Source organism: Spinacia oleracea, chromosome 2 (assembly GCF_020520425.1).
Source record: "Spinacia oleracea cultivar Varoflay chromosome 2, BTI_SOV_V1, whole genome shotgun sequence".
Taxonomy (NCBI): domain Eukaryota; kingdom Viridiplantae; phylum Streptophyta; class Magnoliopsida; order Caryophyllales; family Amaranthaceae; genus Spinacia; species Spinacia oleracea.
In genome coordinates, this window is record NC_079488.1 from 96,480,307 (window position 1) to 96,501,016 (window position 20,710).

The 20,710-nt window shown below is 31.5% G+C and overlaps 1 protein-coding gene across 1 annotated transcript; it reads left to right on the forward strand.

Annotated features, from left to right (window-relative positions):
• Positions 1–5,247: 5,247 nt before the first annotated feature.
• On the forward strand, positions 5,248–12,179 carry LOC110803797 (organelle RRM domain-containing protein 1, chloroplastic). Its single transcript, XM_022009323.2, has 9 exons — positions 5,248–5,797; positions 5,945–6,042; positions 6,157–6,394; positions 6,483–6,580; positions 6,665–6,730; positions 9,456–9,530; positions 11,366–11,434; positions 11,557–11,663; positions 11,771–12,179. The coding sequence occupies exons 1-9, from the start codon at positions 5,376–5,378 to the stop codon at positions 11,855–11,857; spliced, it is 1,260 nt and encodes a 419-aa protein (XP_021865015.2). The 5' UTR covers positions 5,248–5,375; the 3' UTR covers positions 11,858–12,179.
• Positions 12,180–20,710: the final 8,531 nt, after the last annotated feature.

The window sequence follows — 20,710 nt, forward strand, 5'->3', positions numbered from 1 at the left end:
AAGTCCTTGTTCTTTAGAACTGAACTGAACTGAATGCTCCTAAATTGAAGTGATCGAACTGAACTGCTAAATAAGTCCTGAAACTAAAATTAAGCAAAAAAAAATAGGGCCTAACTAGTAAGAGCTAAGTTGGGTTGGGTTGGAATCAAGTCAATTCATTTTTAACGGGTTGAGATTTTTCCAATTAAATTCGACCTATTTACTTAAATGGGTTGAGATTATAATTAACCCAACTCAATCCGATTATTAACGGGTTGACCTGAATCTGACACGTTTAAATCTCATAGCAAAAATTAATACTCCAATATACGAAATATATTTGACATGAATCAAAACGTCAAATAATTATTCAATGTTGAAGGAAAAAATGAGAAATAAAATCTTTCAAATAAAATTCTACATATCTATGTTACATACTCTGTATTGGCTTAAACTTAAATGGGTTAGACGGATTGTTTTTTGGTTGAAAATTTTAACCAGGCCCAACCTTTTTAATCAAACGGTTTGGGTTGGGTTGACCCATTTAATTAAACCTGTTCAAAACCTTTACCTAACTCTTAGTTATTGGGTTAGGTTCAGGTTGTGTCGGTGGGTTGGATCAGCTTTTGCCAACTCTAAACAGCACCAATGATGGACTCACCCAGGGTCCATTTGTTATCACTGCCCCTTTTTCAATACTATATTACTACTAAAAGTTAGTCATAAGAATAGTGAACCGTTTCCCAATCTAATGTTTGAAATAAAAACAAAAATATTCAATTTAATGCTTCTCAAAAACCTATTCCCATAATCTAGTGTTGATGTAGGATTGGGAATAACAAAGCTATTTTTTTTTTAGCAATACTAAAATCCTACCAATCTATATGAGTACATTATACAAAACAGACATATTAGTGATATGTGTCACTTCCTGATGCAAAATTTTTCCTCAAAAAACTTTTTTCATAAAAAAATACTTCGTATATTTCTTTATTATTTTCTATCATTTTTATATACTGCTTATACATGGAAAATAATACCATTTGTTATAAATTGTGAAAATAATGATATATGCCACTAAATGTTTTGCTAAAAACCTTTTCTTTTAATATTTTAGTCAAATGGTTATATTTATAGTGGAAAATATATTTAATCAATATTTTAGCAAAATAATCAGCATATTAGTATATTGAATATTTTGGTCAAATTAGCGTATCAAACATATAAAACTAGATCCTCAAGTCTTATATGTGACCAGCCACACCATCAACTTGATGGTGTGGTGTGCTCACACTTATAAATAAGCTCAACGTGTAAATTAACGGAATCTAAAAGTAACACCAGCATAGAAAATAAAGCAATATTAGTCTATATAATGAATATCTAACATGAAACTGAAATAAAACAAGAAAAGTAATGACGAATACAATGTATAAGTAACCCCTGCATAAAAAGTCAAGTAATACCAGTCTATACAAGGAACCTCTAAAATAAAATAGAAGAAACTACATTAAAACAAGAAAAGTAACATCGAATACATTATATAAGTAACACCAGCATAAAAAGTCAAGTAACATCAGTCTATACAAGGAACCTCCACTACTACATTTCTAATCAGATGCAACGCCTAAAATTGTTGCAGTAGGCTTAAAAATCCGTTGCATTAGACCTAATGCGACGATAATGACCATTGCATCCGGAGGCGTTGCATCAGGCTTAATGCAATGATCAGTGACCTAATGCAACGAAAAATGAATATCGTTGCATTAGTTGAACATCTAAGCAACAATCCTTATATTGGGTGTCACATTAGTTCTTCAGCTATTGCGACATATATTTTAGCTAATACAATATATAGTTTAGCTAATGCAACAGAAGTTTTAGCTAATGTGACGGATATCTGCGGTGGCTTAATGAAATAATGCAACGCCTTTTCCCTAATTCAACGGCAATTTATTGTCAAAAAAGTTATGTTAGACACCTAATGCAACGACTTCATTTATTCATAATAATGATAAATGAAAATTATTATCATAATTTAAGAAAGGATGACAATAACAAGAGATTTTCATTGACTTAAAGGGTAATATTACAATATTAGTGCCCATGGGACACATGCATTACCAATTAGTTGTTCACTAATTAATTTAGTGTTTTTAATGACAAAAACATAAAATTAAAATCCGTAGCCTCCTAATCTAATATTACTAGAAATCACAAAGTGACCCAAAAACAAACAAGAGCCTCCACCATCTCATTTGCTAGATCTACGTCTCTTCTCCATTTAGCTCACCATGCTCCTGCAAGTTTAAATCACGAACGGGCACAACTTAAAGATGGTATACTAGATAAAATATGATAAATAATATATTAACCTTCGTGTTTACTCAAATAAAAATATTAAAGACTTTATCAACATCTCAATTCAGTAAACGAAAATAATCGCCAGAAACTCACAACAGAAAAATGCATAATCTATGATCTTATTGGCAAAAAATGACACACATATACAGTCAAAAGAGATGATTTGTCATGTTATTACTTCCACAAAAAATGAATAAACTAAAGCAATACCCATAGCTAAAACCTGTAATATAAAAGATCACGTATATATCAAAGTGTGAGAAACATTGAAACAATGCTTGAATCTGATACGATACTAGCTACTCTACATGGGACTTTTTGATTGACAAGGGGTTTCGGTTTCACAAAATAGGTTATCAAAATCCACTCTTAACTGACCACTATAAGGAATATAACCACCCATTTGCTGACATGCATGCACTGATATCAGAATATTAATTATAACCAGAGTACTCCATCTAAGTACCTGACACTCCATGTAGTTCCTAGGGGCTAGGGATTGCCTCAAGGTTGTACATACATCACCAACTCCGAATCAAGAAACAAAACGTTAAGCTCAATTTTCACAGAAAAAGCTTACACATTACCAAGCATATGACTTTCCAAATATGAAGAAAAAAGATAGATCATAACAGAATAATGCCAGTGAGTGACTTGGTGAATCTACGCAATTTGAAAACTATACTTGATCATTTTAGAAAACTGCAATTTTGAATGACTATTGGCTTCAGCATGTAGGCAATCCAAATAGAAGAAGTATTGTGTAACAATAGAGAAAAGGGAAAGTAGACCTAAAGAACAAGATGGCAAGGTCATTCTAAACACAGACAAGAGACCGCATTTCCTTTTTCACTGTCATAAAAAACAAAACTAACTATCCCCAGTTGAAATAGCCAAAAACAGGATCATAATAACTTCATAGACAATGTAAAAGGCAATCTTCAGATTGAACACTAAAAGTAAAGCTTAAATGAGAGTGATAGATAGCTCAGTTGGTTAGAGCTCTCATCCGATTCCAGGTGATATTGAGATAGATTCTCACGCAAATTTTTGGCTATACCCGGGTACAGCCAAAGCTGGCTGTACCCCCATCCAAAACGATGTCGTTTTGTGTTGTTTAAAATGAACATTAATATACTGGTACAAAAATGAACATTTACTATTTCGAAAATGAACATTTATTTATTTATTTGGAATGAACATTTACTATTTTGGAAATGAACATTTATTTATTTATTTGGAAATAAACTACAAAAATGAGCATTTACTATTTCGGAAATGAACATTTATTTATTTATTTGGAATGAACATTTACTATTTTGGATATGAACATTTATGTATTTATTTGGAAATAAACAATATAGGCGCTTGTAAAAACATAAAAGACCAATGAAGTGAACAATTTCATTATGAACATTAACCATATATTTATTGTGAACAAACAAATAAACAAGAAAGAACAAATAATTCAACAAAAAAGAACAAACAATATAAAAAAGAACATAAAATTCCAGAAAAAAGAACAACCAAAACAACAATTATGAATAATTTTATGATGAATTTTAAAGCCAACATGAAAGAACAAACAATAAAACAAGAAAGAACAAATACTGGTACAAAAATGAACATTTACTATTTCGAAAATGAACGTTTATTTATTTATTTGGAATGAACATTTACTATTTTGGAAATGAACATTTATTTATTTATTTGGAAATACACTACAAAAATGAGCATTTACTATTTCGGAAATGAACATTACTATTTCGGAAAAAAATATTTATTTATTTATTTGGAATGAACATTTACTATTTTGGAAATGAACATTTATTTATTTATTTAGAAATAAACAATATAGGCGCTTGTAAAAACATAAAAGACCAATGAAGTGAAAAATTTCATTATGAACATTAACCATATATTTATTGTGAACAAACAAATAATTCAACAAAAAAGAACAAACAATATAAAAAAGAACATAAAATTTCAGAAAAAAGAACAAACAATACAACAATTATGAACAATTTTATGATGAATTTTAAAGCCAACATGAAAGAACAAACATTACAACAAGAAAGAACAAACAATAAAGCAAATAATTATTATGAACAAACAAATAAACAAGAAAGAACAAATAATTCAACAAAAAAGAACAAACAATATAAAAAAGAACATAAAATTCCAGAAAAAAGAACAAACAATACAACAATTATGAACAATTTTATGATGAATTTTAAAGCCAGCATGAAAGAACAAACAATACAACAATAAGTTTGATGAATGAATTTAAAAAACAACAAGAAATAACAAACAGTACAACAAGAAAGAACAAACAATACAAAAAGAAAGAATAAAAGATTAATGAAGAATTTAATTATGAACATTAACCATATGATTATTATAAACAAACAAATAAACAAGAAAGAACAAACAATATAAAAAAGAACATAAAATTCCAGAAGAAATAACAAAAAATACAACAATTATGAAAATTTGATGATAAATTTAAAAAACAACATGAAAGAACAAACAATACAACAAGAAAGACCAATCAGTACAATAAGAATGAACAAATAGTACAATAAAAAAGAACAAACAGTCGACAAGAATGAACAAACAATATGAAAGAACAACATGAAAGAACAAACAATACAACAAGAAAGAACAATCAGTACAATAAGAATGAACAAATAGTACAATAAAAAAGAACAAACAGTCGACAAGAATGAACAAACAATATGAGCGCGTCGTTTTTGGGGGGTATAGCCAGAGCTGGCTGTACCCGGGTACAGCAGTCAGCAATTGAGATTCTCATCCCCGCCATTATGGCTCATTTGCATCAAAAAAAAAGAAAAGAAAAAGTAAAGCTTAAGTAAATGAGGACATAGAAAAACACTAATAATTGAATTGAAGCAATGCCAATAACAGAGAGACAAGATGCTCCGTATTGAGTACGAGAATTTAAGCAATTACGGATTTACGGAGTAGGAGTACAAATCAATTTAGAATTTTGACAGCGTCTAAATAGCGCCATGGAACTTGTTCATTCATCCCTTAGAACAGTCCATTTAAGCAACAGTTCATTCCCACCTCAAAAACTCAACCATCATCAAAACCCACCATTTCCATTTCCATTTCCATTTCCATTTCCACCCTCTAAACCAAATTCATTCAAACCCAGAAAACAAACCTCCTTTCAAGTTTCATTGTCATTAACACAACAAAATTCCGATGATTTATTCAACAATTCTTTGTCAATTCTTCCCAATTCACCATTTTCAAGGATTACAACTGCTGCTTCAACATCAATAACAACCCCCTTAAGTTCCACCGCTCAAAATTCCGGTGAAAATGTTCATTGGATGGTAATAATGGATAAACCTCCAAACGGGTTTCAATCTAAAGCTGATATCATAAACTATTATGTCGCTACTTTGGAGAAATCTCTCGGATGGTGAGTTTTTCCGGTTTTGATATAAGTGGCCCTAAATTATATGTTAACTTCAAATTTATGACAAAATCAAGTGTGGATGGGTCAGTCGGTTTTATATACGAAGTATTATATAATGCTTAATGATTAGGGATTAGTGAATTATTACAGTGAAAAGGATGCACAAAGCTGTATATATGATGCTTCCTGCAACACCCATTTTGGTTTTTGCTGTATTGTTGATGAACAAACTTCTCGGTTAATTGCTGGTAAGACTTTAATTTCTTTGAATTTGTAAGCAATAGTAGTGATTGCCACAAAATCTTGATCTTTAATTAGTGTGATTTTACAATTTTTTGTTGTTTGTGTTGTAATTTGTAAAGGTTTGCCTGGAGTGCTATCTGTTAAGCCTGACTCTGATATAAATTCTGCTAAGAAGGACTACAGTACTAGCAATTTTGAAGATGTTTCTGTGTCAAAATTACCCTATCAGAGAACATTGTTGTTCCCCAAGGGTTCGAAAAACTGGCTTGTACGTGTCAAAAAACCATCTAGTAGATTCTTATCCAAGGCACAGGCTGTTGATTCTTACGTTAACATACTGACCAAAGTGTTGAGGAAGTACGTGTTGGATTCATCATTTATATGCTCCCTTATGTGTTTTTGAATTGGATTGTTTTAGCTGAGTAAGAAATTTAATCAATGACAGTGAGAAGGATGCGCAAATGTGTCTATATCATGTATCATGGGAGTCTAATTTTGGGTTTTGCTGTAAACTCGATGATGAATCGGCACAAGAGCTAGCTAGTATGTATTTGTTTCTGCTCTTTGTGCCATTAATGATTCATCATATGGCATTGGTTTCTTTACTCAAGACCCTTATTTGTGCAGCCATGCCTGGAGTTTTATCTGTACAGCCCGATGAGCATTTTGAATCAGAAAATAAGGATTATGAAGGTTTGTCAAATCTTCTTATTCGATTGCTTGCCAGCTATGTATTGTTTGGTAAAAGGTACTGTATGATCTAAATATCGTTCTCTTTAACTGCTTACCTTTCCTGGAGTAAGAGGTCTCATCTTTATAGAAATCAGACAGTTTCTTCATTTGTACTTTGTTTTGTTATGAGCTGTGAGCAGTGTGTTGAGGCAGTCACTTTCATTTTGAGTTTGTTGTAACATTTTCGTTTGTTCTCTAAGTGGAGAGTATAATGGTTTCATAGTGCTTGAGTGATGGAATACTCCTTATTTATTCAAATTTTATAGGGCTACATACGAGTATGATTCTTAGACTAGCTAGCTGGATGTATCAAGTATATAATGGATGTAAATAGATTCAGCTTGTTAGTTGGAAACTTGGCATATGCTCATTGGCATTCAGGTCTTTCTAAAGGACTACATTAAGGTTGCGGAAAGCATTTCTGCAAAATGGATGCTTTCATTAATTGATTATTATTTATTAGTGGGAGTGGATGGGCATCAAGAAAATGGAAAACTATTTCGTAAGTATCACCTAGTGAGTCATAAGCAGAGAAGGAAGTTTGTTCATAAAATCGAATTATATGTACACTGAAGAGATGCATCCATTTATGGTAGGATGTGAATATGTTGATAATTGTACTTCCCTACTGGTATATCTGATCATTCTTTCCAGTTTGACCTATATGAGGCTATATCTGCGTGGATTAGATGACCTTTCGAGAGAGTTATTATCTGCGTGGATTAGTCTTAAGTCTCCTACTTCATCCTCATATCTGAGAGCAATAAAAATTTGAGATCTTCTCAGTAGGCTCTACTCCATATGCATGCTTGTGTGGGATTATTATCTGAGAGAACATTTTCCTACTGCTAACACTATAACAGTTATCCACATGCAGTAATATTGTTTCTGTAGAGTGATAATTGAGTAGTACATGAAATGATTGTAGCTTTTCTGGAGATCATATCCTTTTTATTTGTTGTTCTGCCTAAAATGGAGATTTGTAGAATTACGTTGGATATAGAAATGAAAGATGCTAAGACTCGGATATGATACTCAAAATATTATTCTCAGTCTACTGTCTTTAAAGATTACAGGGAGCAATTTGTCAATTCAGAATTTCCAAACAGTGGTTAGTTACTTAGTTCATTATGTTAATTTCTAAACCCATCTCGACCCAGGAAAAATATAAAAAGGGGAAAAATATAGAAGTTACAAAGGAAGAGGCTTAAATAAAATAGAAGTGACAAAGGAAGAGGCTTAAAAAAATAGAAGTTGCAAAGGAAGAGTGTCACTAGATTTACTACCATAGGTTGAGTACTTAAAGTTTTTGTGTTACGAAAGGGTTCATCCGAAAGTTCTTTATCGCTGGCTGCTGGGCCTTTCAGCAGGACTGCAGGAACACTTTCTATTAACAAAAACTAGTGAAGTTCTTTTTGGCAATGAAACTGGTGAAGTTACTATCTCGCTGTGCAGCTGCTTTTACACTGGTTGAATCATTGTTTAGTAACTTTAGTTATGCTCTACTTCGGAATCAGTTGCAAATACTTGTTCAAATTATCAAGCTACGCATTTCAAACAATCTTTTATGTGGACTATGGGCTACGGAAAAATAGAGAAAAATATATAATCTTGCTTTTAGTGAAGTAGCTAAAGTCAGATGGTGAATCCGATTAGCTTCAGATCCTTATTTTTAATGCAATTAAATGGAAAGTCACTTAAAGAAGGCAAGATAATGAGCGTTAGCAATTACTTTGTACCTTGTAACAAAGCAAGTCCCATAGGCATAATTACTAATGTTCTTGGTCTCACGGGAGTTAGGAGATGCCTGCATTAAACACTTTCAACTTGGGTAATGTCAACAGCCTGACGTTCAGCCAAGTGGGGGTGATGTTGTAACTCATGGAAGTTTGAGACTTTGGGTTGTCCGGAAAATTCGCGTAAGCAACATCATACTGCGATTGCAACCTATAGATTAACTGATTTAACATTAGGAAATTACTTTTAGGTCTCTGGATGTTGCTAGCAAGTTCATATGTGACTATGTATTTCCTTGTGCTTCTTCCAGTAAAAGATCAGCCTAAATCCTGTCTCGGAACTGTGAGAAGCCCTATTTTGATATTTTGGATCTTAGCAGTAAATGTGAAGGTGCTTTAATTCTGGTATACAGGCAAAGAAGATTGATTAGATTAGTTCTTTTCTAGGGAGGCTCGTTTATGGAAATGTTAAACATGGAATATATATCTATGTACTTTTTATTAGTGTGCTTGTCTGGAAGTTTGAATTAATAAAAGTCTAAGAAGTTAACAATTTGCTAAATATTTGAATTAATGCAACTTCTGTATTAGTAAATTACTGCTACATTTCAAAGAAAAAAAAATTACAAATGATATAAATAATACTTCGTATTGTACAAGTATATATGATGAGGTGCTCTGTTCATCAGTGCGCTCATTATGATTTCCCAGTTGATTAGAAATTTAGAATACAAGAAGTTGAAAGTTTCTTTAGCATATGAAACAATTCAACTTCTCTGTTAGTAAATTTTTACTGCAGTGATTTAAATAATGACTATGCAGTGTCTTTAATCTCATCATCTGTGTAAATCAAAAAGTTGGGGAGTTTATTTTTCTTCAAGCAAATCATTGTTTATAAGAAGTAGTCAAATGTCCTCTTTAGTTGATGACTATAAAGACTTGGCTTGCAGGTGACAGGTTGTCATCCGATGCTTCAGCTTTTACAAAAGAAACAGATATAAGTAAAACCAAGCTTTTCATAACAGGTAGTTCTTTTCCTTGATTTCTTGTGCGTATAAAATTTTATGGTCTGGGGAACTGTGTAGTGATGTTGGCCAGGCTGTTGGACGGGCTATTTCTTAGAGTTATTGGTTTGCTATTGACCCTTGAACTTGATATTCTTATCTTAAAGTCCTTAACCAATGCAGTCAGAAGATGACATTGGTGTTACTTACCACACTATATAATTAAATGAGGATTTTCCGTAACTAGATGCACCTTGAAATTTGCTCAACATGCCAATTAAATTAGATTATTAGAAGAAACATGACAGTCCAGGTCTAACTGTGGTGGAATTCGGAGAAAGTTTATATGCTAGAGTTATTCATTTGCAATTATGAAGGTCATCTGTCAAACTATGGATTGAAAATATATTACTGAACTGTTCTTTGTAGAATTATAGGATTTGCAGTTATGATGCCAAGTTGTTTGGTGGTGTAGCTGTTTTTTTGTCTGTATCTTGAACTTCTGTTCATTTCTATTTGTTTTTTAATAATATCTTTTATTAATTTCCAAAACAAAATTATGATGCCAAGTTGTAGAAATGGAAGTTACGTAAGAAAATAATGAAATTACATGTTCCTTCTTAGGTCCTATAGTAAGTTAAGTGCTGCGTGTTCTTCTTTGAATGGTGCCGGCACCATGGTGACAGAGCTCAACTAGTAACTTTGTCCCATTTGTATTTGTAACTACCTTTTCTTCTCTTGTAATCTTTTATACTTCGTATATCTCCACGGGAGCATTTGTTGTGCCTTCTTCTGGTATCCTGAAATCGTTTAAGCTTTATTTCTCGTATCGTTTAATCATCATGTTAGTCTTAACTTTATTATGAATCATCACTTCAAATGTTGTTGCACATCTAGTGTTTCATTCTCATCTCCATTATCATTAGGCTCTCGAGTCTAGACTTGAGTTTTCTCAAGTAGCTGCTACAATGTGCCGTATACAGTAGTAAACATGACATTTAATCAGTAGAGTTGTATTTTCTTATCGTAGAGAGCTCTTGAGGAGCACCTTTGTTTAAGTTATTCATGATTGATGTGGCCTACAATATCTCTGTCATTTCACTTTCATTTTGCATTTTTACGAAATTACGCGAGATATAGCTCTACCCCAGTCTTGATTTGCAAATAAGAGAAATCTCTATCTATTTAATTAAGGTTACAAATATTAATTTTTTTTTTGGTTCACTTGAAACCCTTCGACCTAAGAGTGTCTCTCCAAATTCTTTTTGTTATATATCTACCTAAACTGTCATCTTTAAAACGCAAACACCAAGGCCCAGAATCTGTTGATGCATAGAAAGATTGTCAAGTTTTAATTTCTTCACATACAGACATAATTTGTGTAGAAATTTCAATTTCAGTAATGACTATGTCTTCACACAGCTGTTTAAAAGAGAACTTTTTGGATCTGTACTCAGTCTTGCAGGAGGTCAAGATGCATGTAGCATTGTAGCTTCATCTTTCATGTAGAGAACCTTTAGAGTCGAGGCCTCTAATTTGGTGTTCATATTCTGCTGTTTGAAACGTTTCTAAAAGTAGTTTTTTTGTGAGACTGAATGTCAGCTTGTGAGGATGGGTTGGAAAGGGGTGTTTCAATGCCTTCAAACTTAACCCATTCTGTAATAGTTCTGACATTGTTAACTTGACTCCTTAATCTTTATACCTGCTTGACTTACCCGAAAAAGTATATTTGCCTGGTTCAATAAATGATGTTTAGAGTTCAGAACTTAACTGTCTGCATTATTATTTCTGTCAAAGTGTTTGGTGTCAGTCAACTTGTCACTGAATATCTACTGAGTAGGATATTTTTCTTGCAGGTCTGTCATTCTACACATCAGAAAAGACGTTACGTGAGGCCTTTGAACCCTTTGGTGAACTCGTAGAAGGTATGTCAATATCGGTCTGTTATTGGATACATTTTTTACAAAGTTTTCTTTTATTATCTTTTTAATCTTGATGGTTGAGCTGCTGTGCTAACTACTAAAAGGGCCTGTAAACATTGTTATAGTCAAGGTTATCATGGATAAGATATCAAAGAGGTCAAAAGGGTATGCGTTTGTTGAGTACTCCAATGAAGATGCTGCTACTACAGCTCTCCTAGAAATGAATGGCAAAGTAAGCTTAAGGGCATCAATGATCATTGATGCATCTAATTTTATACTTGGTATTGAACTTCCAGAATTTTAGCCTCACTTTTTGGTGTTTTTGCTGGTACCTTGCAGATTATAAATGGGTGGATGATAGTTATTGATAGAGCAAAGATGAAGCCACGGCGCACCAGAGCATTTTCATCACAAGACAGAATGTGACGCACAGAATGGCTCGCCAAAATTCACAGACCAACATCTAAAGAGGAATTTGCTCAAGGATTTTAGCGTAAGAAAATACAATTTATCTGTAGATAAAACACACAAGGTTGAGTTAGTATGATCAGTGGCTTGGTGCATCAAAATGTATAAGAATGGCTTATCAAAATGCATTATATATTTCATTGAACCGTCCGTACTAGCGATTTGGATGAAATTCTTCGCCGTGTTCTAGATTATTTCTTCCATGCATAGGGTTAATTAATTATTGTAATAGTTGTCATATGACTATTCTTTAATGATAATTTTCCTATTTCTTTAGAAACGTTATAAGAGTACTATATATAAGAACTAGATCAGGTCCCGTGCACGCACGGATATTTAAAAATTATTATTTGACCTATTTTTTATAAAAAAGTTTAATTGAATTATTTATCCCTTAAACCTATTGCGTAATTAATAATCTCGAATGTACTCATTTTATCATATAATATACAATTTTAACCTACTATGTATTATAAATTTTAAATGTTTAATATGATGATATGACTAAAATATTTGATATATTTAATTTGCTAATTTGACCAAAATATTGAGTAAGAATATTTTCTATTATGGAAATGACCGTTTGACTAAAATATTACCAAAATTTTCTAATAATGGTATATTCCATGATCCTATATTTTTTTCCATATATTAACATTTATACAAAAGGAGAGAAAAAAATAAAAATAAAGTAAATATGCATGTCTTTTTAGGTAAGAGTTTTTGGCGGGAAAATTTTTCACCAGGAAATGACACGTGTCATTCCTGGTATCTCTTTTAGTATATAGTAATAGATTTTTAAAGTCTTACCACCTTTTAAATTTTCAAAATTGAAAGTCCCCACTCAATTTAATGTGCCTTGTCTTTTCGTGCCAAAACTTGTTGTGCTTTCTCCAAAAAAATGCGGCTTGAGTCCAACCCACGTCCCACGTCTGCGTGCTTGTGCCAGGCCGTGCCTTTTCCATGTCGAGCCTTTTTTCGTGTTTGGCTGTGCTATGTCTCAGGCTGACCTGACCCAGTGTCTTCTTTAACCAAATGCTAGGAAAAGGCTTTTATTTGAATTGCAAAGGTTTCCATGCACCCGGGTATAGCCAGAGCTGACTGTACCCCATTCAAAACGATGTCGTTTTAATATACTGGTATGGAAATGAACATTTATTTATTTGGAAATGAACATTTAATATTTCGGAAATGAAATTCATTTATTTATTTGGAAATGAACATTTATCTACTCATTCAAATATGAACATTTATCTAATTGTTTGGAAATCCTCATTTATTCAACCAATTTAGAAATGAACGTTTATCTACTGATTGTGAAATGAGTATTTACTAATTTTAAAATGAACATAGTTATTGCATTACTAAGTTATCACTTTGAACATGTATTTACTTATATTGAGCAATTAAAACATGTCAAATAACATATTTTACCAAAAAAATTGAACATTTTAGGCATTGCCTATGTAAAATTGTACTTGAATTACAAGATATTGGTAGAAATCATCCACTTATTTTTCTATATCTTGAATCTTGCTTTTGATGTAGTCTCGAGTTCTTAACTTTTTAATGTGTGTAAAACTGTGATTTGAACACAATATTTGACTTTCACGGTTTCAATTTCCTCATTGTTGTAGGCTGAAAATGAAAATAGAAAGAACAAAGGTTTAAAAGATGCTCAGTAATAGAACAAGAAAGAACAAAGAATACAAAACGTATGAACAAATAAAACAAAAAGTTGAACATTCTCATTATGAACATTAACCAGATTATTATTATGAACAAACGAATGAACAAGAAATAACAAACAATTCAACAAAAAAGAACAAACAACATAAAAAAAACATAAAATTCCAGAAGAAAAAAAAACAGTACAACAATTATAATCATTTTTATGATGAATTTTTTAAAAAAAACATGAAAGAACAAACATTACAACAAGAAACAACAAATAATACAAAAAGAAAGAATAAACAATACAAACGCTTGTAAAAACATAAAAGATCAATGAATAGCTTAATTTCATTATGCACATTAACCAGATGATTATTATGAACAAACAAATAAACAAGAATGAACAAACAATTCAACAAAAAAGAACAAACAATATAAAAATAACATAAAATTCCAGAAAAAAGAACAAACAATACAACATTTATGAATAATTTTATACAAAAATTTCAATAAGACCGACTGACAGCGTCAGACGTGTCGACGTGGCAGCGCGGGTCGTGACGCGGGTCATGACGCGGGTCATGACGCGGGTCAAATCTGAATCGGGTTGAAAACGGTTATTTTTTCGGGTTTAGTATAAAAGGCTTTCTTTCCCACGTTTTTGCCCATTTTCAAATCACTGTTCATCTTCTAGAGAGAGAAACCGCCGAGTTCTTCCATTTTAGGAGAGAGAAAGCTTCTACTCTTTGATCTTGTCTTCGATTTCTTCAATTTCTGTATTTTTTTGCATTTTCACTTGTTTTTCTTTGTTCGTGTGTAGTTCTTACTAATTTATCCTCTTTTTTTCGTTCGATTTAGGGTTTTGAAGGTGTGATTGTGATATTTTCCGATTTACTCCAAAATTCGGTAAGTTCTTTCTATTTTCATCTACTTTTTGTTCAATTCTGTCATCATTTGATGTTCGTTTTGTTTCTTACTATTTTTGGTTTTGATTTAGGGTTTTGTAATTGTGATTTGTGATAATTTCGGTTGTTCTTCATTTTCGACAATATTTTTGAAGTTTTTTTGTCATTTTTTCTTCTTCTTGTTCAATTTTGTTATCATTTGAAGTTCGTTTTTGTTTCTTACTATTTTTGGTTGTGATTTAGGGTTTTGTAATTGTGATTTGTGATACTTTTGGTTGTTCTTCATTTTCGACAATATTTTTGAAGCTTCTTGTCCTTTTTCCTTCTTTTTGTTCAATTTGTTCATAATTTGAAGTTAGTTTTGGTGTTTTTTTCGGTTTTTTAACTGCGAGATTTAGTTTACTATTCATGATTTTATCAACATGTAGATGTTTTAGTTTAGAATTTCGTGTATTTAGTTAAGATAACAGTATTTTTAGTTTTAATTTTCGTCATATTTTCCATTTTATTCTTGTTCAATTAAAAGTTCGCTGATAAATAGTTAGTTTTTTATTCAATTAGTTAATTATTTTTACCAATTAGTTATTCTTTCAAAGCAATTAGTCATATTCTGACATTCATAAATCAAGTATTAAACGAATTAGTTATTTATTTAATTTCAAACTTTCTCGACCAATTAGTTCACTTTTTTGACCAATTAGTTAATTGCATAATCCAATTAGTTAACTATTTTAACCTGTTAGTGAAACATTCAAAGCAATTAGTTACACAATGAAATTGTTTTGTTTTTATTGTTATTTATACTGCTTATGTTCATTACACATTCTTTTTATTTGCGAATTGCAATATATTGAACTACATTCATTTATAGTTTCAGTTCACATAATGAGGTCAAAAAATGCAAACAAAGCATCTGATTATCACGATGCTGGGAAGTCGAGTCAAGATGTGGAAGGCATTTCAAGGCCGACTGAAAATATTCCAGCTAGTCCAAAGCTGAGTGCAGATGAGAGGAAAATTGGAAGGGGGCCAAAGAAGTCGAAAGTTAAATTAGAATATACGGAAGATGGCGGGGAAGTTGTAGAGTTGGATAGGTATAACTCCTATCTTTGTAACTGTTATTTATCACTGTTTAATTAGTTGGATAGGTATGACTATTTGTTATTTATTTTTAAATTAATTACTTTTGCTTTGAAACAAATTAATTTACCTATATGAAGTAGTTATGTAATTAAAATAATTAGTTAACCTTAAACCACAATTAGTTAAAAATTGATTTTGCAATTATCATAACCTATTTTACATTTAGTTAACTTTTTGCATCATTTAGTTAACTTTTGACTGCAATTAGTTAAATATTTTTCAGTAATTAGTTAACCTTTTTTTTAAAAAGAATCTTTCCACTAATTAGTTAACTTTTTCCACTAATTAGTTAACCTTTTCCATTAATTAGTTAACTTTTGACTGCAATTAGTTAACTCAATAATTAGTTAACTTTTGACTGCAATTAGTTAACTTTTTCCATTAATTAGTTAACCTATTTCATCAATTAGTTAACCTATTGTATGATTAGTGAAGTTTTTTTCAGTTAGTTAACCTATTTCATTAAATAGTTAACATTTTTCTTCAATTAGTTAACTTCTTAAGCAATTAGTTAAATATTTTCATTAATTAAATTCTTTTGTTTTGTGTAGGGGTTATAAACTAAATTGTAGACCAGAGGTGTTGATTAATCTTCTTAATTCTATAAAGAAGAATGATAACAAAGTGAAAGCCATTAAAGAAATTGGTTTTGGTGGTTTGTTGAGTGTTCGACTTCATGAAGTCAACACACGCCTTGTTCCATGGCTACTTCAGCATTTTAATTGTGTTGGTCATATGCTCCAGTTTGGAGAAACACATAATGTTCAGTTATATGATTATGATGTCTATGACGTCTTTGGCTTGCCATGGAACAAGGATTTTGATGTTCAAGAGACGCCAAGAAAGCGGGTTGAAGGAGATGCCAACCATGAAATGATTCAGAGATGGAATGAGAAGTTCCACAAGAAACCAACTGTGCAGGCTCCCACCTTGACGGAGTTGGAACTTTTTTTGAAAACAGATGAATGTGGAGATGATTTTAAACGTGCCTTTGTGGTATATGTTTTAGGTAAAAATTTCTAAATTATTTATGCTCAAGTTATTTACCTTTAACAGCAAGTATATAGTTCACTATTTACATTAATTAGTTTACCTTTTTTTTATTAATTATTCTTCTTTTTTCATTAATTAGTTCATTTTAACAATTAGTTTACCTTTTTTATCCATTAGTTACTGTTTTCATCAATCAGTTAACTTATTTTACAATTAGTTAACCTATTTTACATTTAGTTAACTTTGTTCATCATTTAGTTAACTTTTTACATCAATTAGTGAACTATTTTTATGAATTAGTTAACCTATTATCTTATTGATTTCTGTAATTATCTTATTGTTTTTATAGGTGTATTTTTGGCTCCTACGTCTAACCGGTTGTTAGACATCAAGGTTCTGAAGGCTGTTGAGGATGTTTCATAGATTGTGAAACAAAATTGGTGTAAATATGTGTTAAACCAGCTTGGGTTTGCTGTCGAGAGGTGGAGAGCAAGTGTCAAGAATGACAAAGTTGGTGGTTGTGTTCTATTTTTGGAGATAATTTATCTCCAAAGATCATTATTTCGGGGTGTAGTCCCCCCTAAGGAAATCCCACTTGTTCAACATTGGAATGATGAACAAGTGACTGAACGTCTGGTCTCCGAGGAGAAGATGGGTTTTGGGGTAGCTTTGGTTGATATAACCAGCTATCCCGTGTCTAAGACTTTTGCTGATTTGTTAGGGGGTCTTAACCCTATCAAACTCGAGGTTCCTGAAGCTTCTGCTGCTCCTGCTGCTTCTGCTGCTCCTGCTGCTTCTGCTGCTCCTGAAGCTTCTGCTGCTCCTGCTGCTTCTGCTGCTCCTGCTGCTTCTGGTGCTCCTGCTGCTCCTGTTGCTTCTGCTAAACCTTCGGAAGGTGCACCGGATAATTCCCAAGCTGATCGAAGCAGGATTATTGAGTTCCAAATTCCGGAAAGTCTTCAAACTGATGCTGAAATTCAAGATACCTGCGATGATGTAAGTCATGATAATGTTCATATTTATTTTTGTTGTATTGTTTTTTTAATGAATCTTTTTAATAGTTAACCTATTTTGTCAATTAGTTAACCTTTTTTTATGAATTAGTAAACCTTTTTATTCAATTAGTTAACCTGTACCATCAATTAGTTAACCTTTTTATGAATTAGTAAACCTTTTTATTCAATTAGTTAACTTGTACCATCAATTAGTTAACCTTTTTTGAATTAGTAAACCTTTTTATTCAATTAGTTAACCTATCTCACAATAGTTAACCTTTTGCTTAAATTAGTTAACCTTTTACAGCAATTAGTCAACTTTTTCCATTAATTAGTTAACCAAGTGTTACTTGTTTTATGAATTAGTTAACCTATTTCAATAATTAGTTATCTTATTTCATCAATTAGTTAACTATTTTTTCTCTATAAGTTAACTTATTTTTTAATGAATTTTTCCAATAGTTTCATCATTCCATCAATTAGTTAAGTTATTTCATCAAATAGTTAACATTTTCCTTTAATTAGTTAACTTTATACAGCAATTAGTTAATGTATTTCATCAATTAGTTATCTTTTTCCATGAATTATATAATTCTTTAGATAATTCAATTAGTTAACTATTTAGCTGTTGTTTTCTTTTCTTAATATTTTTCTTTTTTTTGTGTGTGAAGGAGTTCCTATTTTGTCAATTAGTTAACTTTTTTTATGAATTAGTAAACCTTTTTATTCAATTAGTTAACCTGTACCATCAATTAGTTAACCTTTTTATGAATTAGTAAACTTTTTTATTCAATTAGTTAACTTGTACCATCAATTAGTTAACCTTTTTTATGAATTAGTAAACCTTTTTATTCAATTAGTTAACCTATCTCACAATAGTTAACCTTTTGCTTAAATTAGTTAACTTTTTACAGCAATTAGTCAACTTTTTCCATTAATTAGTTAACCAAGTGTTACTTGTTTTATGAATTAGTTAACCTATTTCAACAATTAGTTATCTTATTTCATCAATTAGTTAACTATTTTTTCTCTATAAGTTAACTTATTTTTTAATGAATTTTTCCAATAGTTTCATCATTCCATCTAGGGATGGCAGTGGGTAATGGACCCGACCCGGATCCGTGGATCCAAATCCGTTTTCAACGGATCTGGATCCTCAATTTTTGGACCCGACGGATCCGGGTAGGATATGGATCCTTGGTTTTAAAAACGGATCTGGATCGGGTCCTAAGTCATTACCCGGATCCAGATCCGTTTACCCGTTTTTATAAAAAAAATATATAAAAATATAAAAGTAAAGACTTAAGACTTGTAGTATTATTGAAGTTTTTGAACTTTTAGTATTATTTATGTTGGATTTGTTAAATTTTATTTTAGTAAATGCTTGTATGGAAAAATAGCTTTGTTATTGAAGTTTTATTAAACTATGTTTTAAGGTTAAAATGAAAATTAGTTTCGTTTGATGAAAAAATAAGTTAGGATCCGTTTTGGATCCGTTTTGGACCCGGATCCGTAGAATCCGTCGGATCTGGATCTGGATCCTCAATTTAATTACCCAGCGGATCCGGGTAGGATCTGGATCCTTGCCTAAAAAACGGGTCTGGATCTGGATCCTAGAGGATCCGGTCCAGATCCTACCCGTTGCCATCCCTAATTCCATCAATTAGTTAAGTTATTTCATCAAATAGTTAACCTTTTCCTTTAATTAGTTAACTTTATACAGCAATTAGTTAATGTATTTCATCAATTAGTTATCTTTTTCCATGAATTATATAATTGTTTAGATAATTCAATAAGTTAACTATTTAGCTGTTGTTTTCTTTTCTTAATATTTTTTTTTTGTGTGAAGGAGTTGCAATTAGCAATGAGAATATATTACCGTGATTTATATGTTGTGTCCAGTTTCCATAAGGACCGTATAAATTTGTTAAAGAGTCGGCGACAAGAATTATCAGACAGTCCAGGATACAGTGATCCTGTGTTTTTGGAGATTATTGACTCAATTGTTGCCTATGCTGAACACTTGAGAAACGAAAATAATGCTGTTGATGATGATGCTCGTTGTGATAACGCTGGTGGTGATTTTGTTGAGAAGTCTCCTTCTCATGTTGGTGCTGCTGACAAGGGGCCAATTCAGAAGAATGTTGGTGCTGCTGACAAGGGTCCTGGTGATAATGGACCTGGTGATAAGGCCAATTCAGAAAAATGTTGAAGGTTCTGGAAATGTTGCTCCCGAAGTTGCTTAACCTGAACGAGAAGCTAGGAGTTTTTATAGCAGTCTTCCCATTGGTTCTGCTACAGAAGAAGTGTTCTGCATATCTGAGTTAATGGAGAGATTTCCAAAGACCCTCGGTCGTCTGAGGAGACTGGAAAAAGAAGTTATTGATTTCTGTTTCTTGGATGATGAGGCACTTGATCAACGGTAAGTTAACAATTAGTTATCTTGTGAGATGAATTAGTTAACTATATATGTCATTTAGTTGAGATTTTTACATAATTCAATATTTTCCTTATTTATTTGTTTTAATTTTTGTGTAACAGGGCTGATGTTTTTATTTTTGGGATGCTTCACAAAATAACAAGGGAGGAAATGCAATGTTTGGTTCCTGAGAAATATATCTTATCCAACATTGTTTAGATTTGGTCTATTCTCTTGAACAAAAATCAGTTCATGTTGAATAAAGAACGAAACAATTTCTATTTTGGTCTTGAGTACACGGTTCGTTTCTATTTTACGTAATTTTTTTTATTAATGTCCTTTACTTTTTTATGTTGTATTATTTTATCGTTTAAATAATCAGTTACTTATCTTTTTACCACAATTATTATTTTTTTACATCAATTAGTTAACATTTTCCATCAAGTAGTTAACTTTTTAACTTTTTAACTTTTTAACTTTTTAACTTTTTAAATCATTTAGTTAACTTGTTCTGACAATTAGTTAACCTTTTCAAACAATTAGTTAAGTTTTTCCATCAATTACCTACACTATAAAGTAACTAGTTTTGTATTCATTTCAATTAGTTTGTGGTATTATTAGTTAATTTTTGCTGTCAATTAGTTAACTTTTTCTATCAATTAGTGAACTTTTTCTATCAATT

What these genes read in the sequence shown, in the direction of transcription:
- LOC110803797 (XM_022009323.2), top strand. Translation starts at nt 5,376, where the DNA reads ATGGAACTTGTTCATTCATCCCTTAGAACAGTCCATTTAAGCAACAGT. An exon ending in CTGACCAAAGTGTTGAGGAA is followed by an intron (nt 6,395 to 6,482) that starts GTACGTGTTGGA and finishes AATCAATGACAG; the next exon opens with TGAGAAGGATGCGCAAATGT. An exon ending in AGAAAATAAGGATTATGAAG is followed by an intron (nt 6,731 to 9,455) that starts GTTTGTCAAATC and finishes CTTGGCTTGCAG; the next exon opens with GTGACAGGTTGTCATCCGAT.